General features: G+C 29.2%; 1 protein-coding gene across 1 annotated transcript in view; it reads right to left on the bottom strand.

Moving 5' to 3' along the window:
* Positions 1 to 7,289, bottom strand: part of Oatp30B (Organic anion transporting polypeptide 30B) — a gene marked incomplete at its 5' end in the record, with an annotated part of 57,349 nt that overhangs the window by 25,565 nt on the left and 24,495 nt on the right. Inside the window, 4 exon segments of the mRNA XM_067051983.1 lie at positions 1,350 to 1,421; positions 3,266 to 3,346; positions 3,414 to 3,488; positions 6,033 to 6,193. Of these exon segments, the coding sequence (XP_066908084.1) occupies positions 1,350 to 1,421; positions 3,266 to 3,346; positions 3,414 to 3,488; positions 6,033 to 6,154 (350 nt within the window).

Raw genomic sequence — 7,289 nt, 5'->3', positions numbered from 1 at the left:
TTAATTTTATTAAATTTGTATACCATTTGGAAGGTTTTTTTTTATTCTCTACTTTTTTATTCTTTATTATTTTTGTGTTCACCATCTTTACAGGTCCTCCGTTATTTATTTTTCACCACCGAACCAGCGAACGATTTTTTAGGGGGAAGAGGTAAGTTGGTTCATTTAAGAAAAGCCCCTCGCCCCAACAGAGTGCACATGTGCCATCGGCATACATGGTGAGGATAGTGTGAGGATTGGTTGGGTGGTCTGTTGTATAGACGGTGTAGAAGATGGGACCGAGGATACTACCTAGAGGTACTTAAAGAAAAACTTAAAGAACAAAATCGTTCCAGAATTCAATTTGTCCTAAGAAACAGTTATCATACATGAGGCGTCTTAATCAAGACAAGTATTTGAGTCTTTTAGTCCAGTCGAGGAAACTTACTTTATGGAAACCGATTATTAAGGGAAATTGAATCCAGAAACAATTTTGTTCTATTTGATGCCCGGATTGGCGTGTAAATAGTCGGATCAAAAAATTGCTCATTCATCTTCAGATTACATCTTCTATCAGAATCCTTAAAAGATTATTCCTCAATAAAATTCCAGAGTTAAGAATGCCGGGGAATGTTAGGTAATCGAGAATATTCCTAAAAGATAGGAATAATTAATATAATAAGTTCACTATTATCAAATCATTATTCCAAAAAATTGTAGAGTTTAAGAGAGTGAAAATGCATAATAGGACACCTTGTATACGAATGGACTTCATGTATTATTTATTACAATCTATAATAAATAAGTAAAATCTAAAAAAGAATAAACAAGAGGATATAGATACACATTAAAATAACCTATTAATGCATTAGTAAATTTTCGTTAAGTTTATTATATAAAGTACTTATTTATTCTTCCAGTAACAAGGGATTATTAAGTAAACAATTAATTAAATGTTCTATATATTTTTTATATTACATTTTCCAAAGTTAAAAATTATTCTAGGGTGATATTTTACTAGATATTTTCATCCTTAAAAAAATGTATTTCTTACGATCAGTAAACACAATAGTCGGACGAAATTCTGAAATACTTGGACAAACGTAGGTAATACATAAGTAAATAATAAATGTTTCGGCTAAAGTATAGAACCAAGTAACTGCCAATTTTTAAATGAAGACAAAAAAGTTTAAAAAATTGAATTTTCATGATATTAAGGTTGTTTTTTTGTTTACCTGGTTTCAAACTTTAGTCGACTTCATAGAGGATAAAATCACGTGTTATAGTGTCAAAGTGTTGAGAGTAATAATAAAAACTTGTGATGAGAATGAGTTAAATTGTGAATAAATATTTGAAAAAAAAATACATACTTATCGATAAAGCCACAGGACGGACTTCGGGAGTGGCACTTGACAAGATGTTCTAGGGGTGGCACGCTTCGCCTGTTTTGTAGAAAATAAAAACAAAACACAAGACGACATTGAGTGAAATTCAAAAAGACAGAGACATAAGAACAATGTGCATGAACATATTAAATTTAGAATAAATACATAACTATCAAATTTGGATTTCTCTAAATTCCTAAGTATTTCTAAGAATGGACATTAGACCATCGTTGCTATTCTTGTACCGACAACACTACTCGTCCAACAAAGAGTTTGGAACTTATTGGGTCGGGATCGATACGAATATTTTAAGTGTCACATCGACTCCTTTAAGTTCTAAGATATAGTAGTGTTGAATCACTATTAAATATTTAGTTTTATCGAAAATTTTAGTCGTTGAAATAAAATATCTGATTATTTTATTCTTAATTTAAAACAAATTTTTTCTCTCAACCTTTATTCTTTAAAATTTGCCCAACGTTTCCAGCGAGATTAATATTAGTGAAACAAAAGAATATATAAAAGACAGGATGTATCAACATGGAAATGATGTAAAGAATATGGTAAAGGAACCAAAAAAAACAAAAAAAAAAACAGCATTGGTTCAACATGTTCAAAATAAGCATAAATTTTATTTTGAAAATGTTCAAGTCATTCATAAAGAAAATAATAATTTTAGAAGAAAGATATTAGAATCGATTTACATCTCAGAAAATATAAATTATACTGTCAATTTCAAATCAGATTCTGGACTAAACCACCATTATTCTTAAATTTTAAGCAAAATAAATATGTAATTATTATATACAAAAAAGATGATAAATAAATAAATGTTCAAATTCTTAAATTGTACAAATGTATACATGGAATAAATATACACTAATAAAAGTATGAATAAATGAGTAAATATGTTAAAAAATAAGATAAAAAAGAATAAGAAATAATAAGATAAATACACATAAAATAAGAATAAATTAATTATGGATTTTAAATATATTAAAAAATATTTGAGTTTTAAGCAGATTAATTAGTAATGAATGTTAATTAAATTATATTAAAAATGTAAATTAATGATAAAAAAATGTATTGTTATATGATAAGGTGATAACATAGTCCTAACCTGTTGAAAGTAGGTTCTGTATTAAGTTGCAAATGTAAAGGAAGGAAGAAAAGTGTTTTGTAAAAGTTTTAAATCTAAGAAAACATTTTTTAGAAAAAGTTATGTAAGTAAGAAATCTATTTTAAAAAACAAAATTTTATAATGTTATTATGATATTATTTTAATGATTAATTTATTTAAAGATGGAACAAAGGCAATTAGCATGCATTTTTAAGATTTGAAAAAGGAAATGACATCAATATTGAAGGTATCCTTGAGAATGGCCTCAGGGTCGAAACATTGGAAAAATTTTAAAGAATAAAGGTTGATAGAAAAAAAGGATCAAATTTGTTTTAAGTTAAGAATAAACTAAACCAATCTCAAACAAGCACAAATAAAATAATTTATCTGATTATTATTTTGAATGATTAACTAGTCCGGTACATTTTACATTGTGATCAAAATAAACTATGTTGGCCCGGATTTTGTAGGCAGACTTTAGTTTGGAAACCTCTGTAAGATTATGAACAAATGACGCAATGCACTTTTCGTCCAAGCACTATAAAGTAGTTTTTATTTTGGTCTATCTTCTTAAGACGTATTTTTGGATGAACGAGCTTTCTGTATATTTATTTTAGCCCATGTTTTGAATAATCTTTTCCCGGTTGTTCTTTGCTCTAAACATTCTGTTAGATTTTCAAGAAAAAAAAAATAGGAATAAGAGAAATTCAAAATTGATTCAACATCACACATACTTGTACATGTAGATCACTATCTATAACAAATAAAATACATAACTCACCTCTCAATAAAGCCAGATGAGAGGTTCCTAGTATGGCACTTAATGTGATGTTCGGAGAAAATGGCTGCCTGCCCGTTCCTCCTGAGGAATAAGAAATTGTGAGGGTTCGTGCGGGTGGAAATACATATTGCAAAGAAACGGTACTTACTTGTCATGGCCGGAGGACGGATTTCTTGAGTGGCACTTTACGAGATGCTCAGCAGCTTGGGAAGGAATGCTTCTTCTAGATATTGGGAGAAACAATTTTAATAAATAAATTTATACTGACATTCTACCTAATTATTCATTTTATAAATAAAGATAAATTATAAATAATAGTGAAATAGTTCATATATGTTAACGAACATTAAAGGGCTTTATTGTTATGCAGTTATAACTTCCCCATTGAACTGATTATACTTCCCCATTATAAGATTCATAATCTACAAATATACGCTCACGGTCGTTTTATCATGTTTTTTTAATTTTCAAGTAACCAACTATCCTTTATCAAATAATATAATATATACAGCACGAACGAGAAGAATACCCTTAGCAAGTCCAAACTCTCTGGAATGCCTACAGATTTAATCAGCACATACTTCTGCTCCCTCTATTCATACTTTCTTCAAGATTTGATACTATTCCATTTTCTCAAAGAAACAACTCAGCAGAAACTTCCTCAGTAGATTTCGGATAATTACTTTAGTTTATTGTCCGATTTTTTTTTTTGGCACAATGATTTTTTTTCCGTGTTTAATCCCATGTGTTTTTTTTTCTGACCAGTAGTAATTCAATCTTATTCAGAATTTCTGGAAGATATTGTAAGTACATATCCTACCAAAACTATCTTACAGTGCTTAACTATCTATTTTAATTTTAAACTCTCGGATTAATCCATAAAAACGGGCAAGAATCTTACAATAGAACAACAGTGACGTTTTTTGTTTCTCTCGAACGATTCTTATTTGTCGTGAGTTCTCCAAGGCTGTTTTGTTAGTTATCTGAACTTGTGGAGAGACAAAGGAAACAATCTAACCTAGTTTTGTTCAAATGAGGTCGAGTCGCAATCAGCTACAGCAAAACCAAACGGAATACACGGGCAAGACACTGAGCTTAAGTAAATAAAACAAAACAGAGGCAACTTTGGAATACAATTTTGTGGAAAGCATAGTGTCGTCAAAATATATGATGCCAAAACTTTAACAATACAAAAGGAAAACGTTCTAGAATTAGACTTTTTTATTTTTTATAATCATGCACGATACGCTATTCTAGAACCAACTTAGATTATTATTTTGTTAAAATAAAACGGTTACACTTCTGTGAGGGGGGGTGGGCCCAAATAAATTTATTCTGGAGATAGAGAGTGGAACTCCTCGACGGAATATAGCTAATCACTTGCGATAAGTTTACAATCTACACTTCTAAATATATATATATATATATTTTTTTTTGGCATTAAATAAAACAGACATTTGCCCAAAAATGGGACACTCAATCAGGAGTTAAAAAAATTCCGGAAAACACTTCCAAATGGTACACAAGAAAAACTATGCCAAATCGAACAGAATTTGGATAATTTAATACAATAATTTAATTTTTGATCTTTGTATCATGTTGCGTTACAACTCTCAAGTTAGTACAACTTCTTCCTGTCAGTGATGTAAGTCTTAACGTATTAACAATTTGCTAATGATAAAAGTATACTTTATCTAAACTAAAAAATAGTATTATTTATGAAATATTAATAGTTTTGACAGAATTCGCTCTATGATTTCATAAAAAAAAAAATCTAGAAACTATTACTAACATTATTTGTTCAATAATTTCTTAACAATTTAAAAACGACAAATGGACTTAGAAAAAAAAAATTTTTGTGGGAAATTAATAATTTTTATAATATTTTTGACAAAAAGTAACGGTATTGTTTCATAAAAAAAAAAAAAAAAAAACTAAAACTAATAATATTTGTTCAATGTTTCATACACATTCGAAAATGTCAACAAATTGTTTAAAATTTAACTTATTCTTTCTAGTCCATTAATAAACAAAAATTTGTAAGGTGTTTATTCTAACCTATCTTTGAAAAGTTAAAAGAACTTGTATAATTTAAAAATTGTAACGGTGCTTGTCACCGTCCGAAAAAAAGTAATGTATTATAGCACTGTTAAGGAAGATTTGGGACGCTTATTTATGTAAATATACAGTTGCACAGAAGTTTATTTGAAAAAAAAAAACAAAATAAAAACGATTTTTCGTGTTTACCATTTATTTATATAATTCTGTGTAGTAAGTTTAAGTTTTAGGCCAGTCATTGTTACTACCACAGTAATTTTGTTTCGACATATTCTGCTATCTTCCGATCCAGACAACTGTAAAACTTCTGTTTATAACCTATATGTTTATTAATAACCTCAACTATGTTTGTGTTGCTGCTTTCTAAGATTGCTACTATTCATGTTATCTACCGCTTTTGAATTATTTTTGTCTCTTAAGCCGAGCTGAATTCGAAAGCTGTGTTGACTGGAATCTCTATTAATTTCGTCAGTCTATCTTTTTTTCACTCCAAAAAACTACGATGTACACCGTACAGCAGGTAAAAAACACCCCACATACATTTAAACATTGAAATATCTCATTAAAAATATATGCAGAGTATTTCATAATAAACATCATTAAGCTAATTCTAACGAACCTATAACTATAAATAGCAATAAAAAATATTAAATTGTATACAGTAGAATAAGAAACATAACAGATGCTGTTACGATATTGTGCTACTCACTTTTGGTCGGCGGAGGCTAGCCTCGACTCCTGGCTGGTACCGGGCTCTGAGTCTCCCTCAGGCTCACTGTACAGCCCGGTCATGGCGTACATGCTCTCTTGCCGCCTATGTCCGCCCGCCATCCTTCTTGGGGAGTTTTCTTGTCTACAGAGTCATACCTGCTGCAAAATCGAAAGATATGATATTATTATGTTTTAAATGTTAAAGTGGATTTATAACAAACATAGTGTAATATTATGATAGTATGGTTTATTCAAAACGATTTATTGAGCAAAAAAACAAAATTTACGACACTTTTTTAGGATACATCGTTGGCGAATCAAGATATAATCATGAGCAATATGTTTGTTGAAATGAATACTATTTTAGCTAAAGTGGCGATCTTTAAATTAAATTTTCATTATTTGGAACTGAATCATTTTATGTGGAATAGGTAATAATTCATATAAAAAATATAAAATCTGATACATATTATAGAAAGAAAATTTGAATTCAACAGTAATTGATATATACCATCCTTATCCTCTCAAGTATTATATTTCTTTTCAGTATACAATTCATTTGTGATTTAGTCTTAAAATGAATCTGAATTAATCTTACTAATATAAATGTATTCATTTATATTACATGATGTAAAGCGGTCATAGCAGAAGGGAGAAATTGAGCATGGGTAAATAAGTTACAAAAAGATAGAGACAAAAGTAGTTCTGATGAAAAAAAAAAATTAAAGATGCGGTAGAAAAATTTTGATTGACAAATATAGCCCACTTTTGGATTTTAAATAACAAAAAATAGACGAAAAAGCCAAACATGAATTATGATTAAAACATATCATACTTCATTAAGAATAAATATAATAATACTTACAATAACACAATATAAAAAGTACAAATACAGTAAAGCCGATGATGACATCAAACCATAAAATCAGCAATCGAAGCCTCCAATGTGACCCATAAAACCGATTTCTATAAGGCCAGACGACCAAAATCCACCCCCTACGTATCGTTCCATCCCTGGGATGGCAACCCATCAGTTCAGGGCTGATTATTTTCTTGAAGTTTTGTTTTATTATCCAACACAATAGATTACATAACTATTTTTACTGTTTTGATGATTGTACTTCGACTATGTTTACTTGTTGCATACTCTTCAAATTTGTATTTTGCTGCGTTTGTTATTGATTATTTCTCAATTTTTGTGCCTAATATTAAACGCAATACTTCAAAACTTTAAAGTATTGTTTCCTTATATATA

The sequence above is a fragment of the Halyomorpha halys genome, unplaced genomic scaffold (assembly GCF_000696795.3).
Source record: "Halyomorpha halys isolate HHAL.00 unplaced genomic scaffold, Hhal_1.1 Scaffold965.1, whole genome shotgun sequence".
NCBI classification, from domain to species: domain Eukaryota; kingdom Metazoa; phylum Arthropoda; class Insecta; order Hemiptera; family Pentatomidae; genus Halyomorpha; species Halyomorpha halys.
This window is presented reverse-complemented; position numbering and strand designations above follow the sequence as displayed.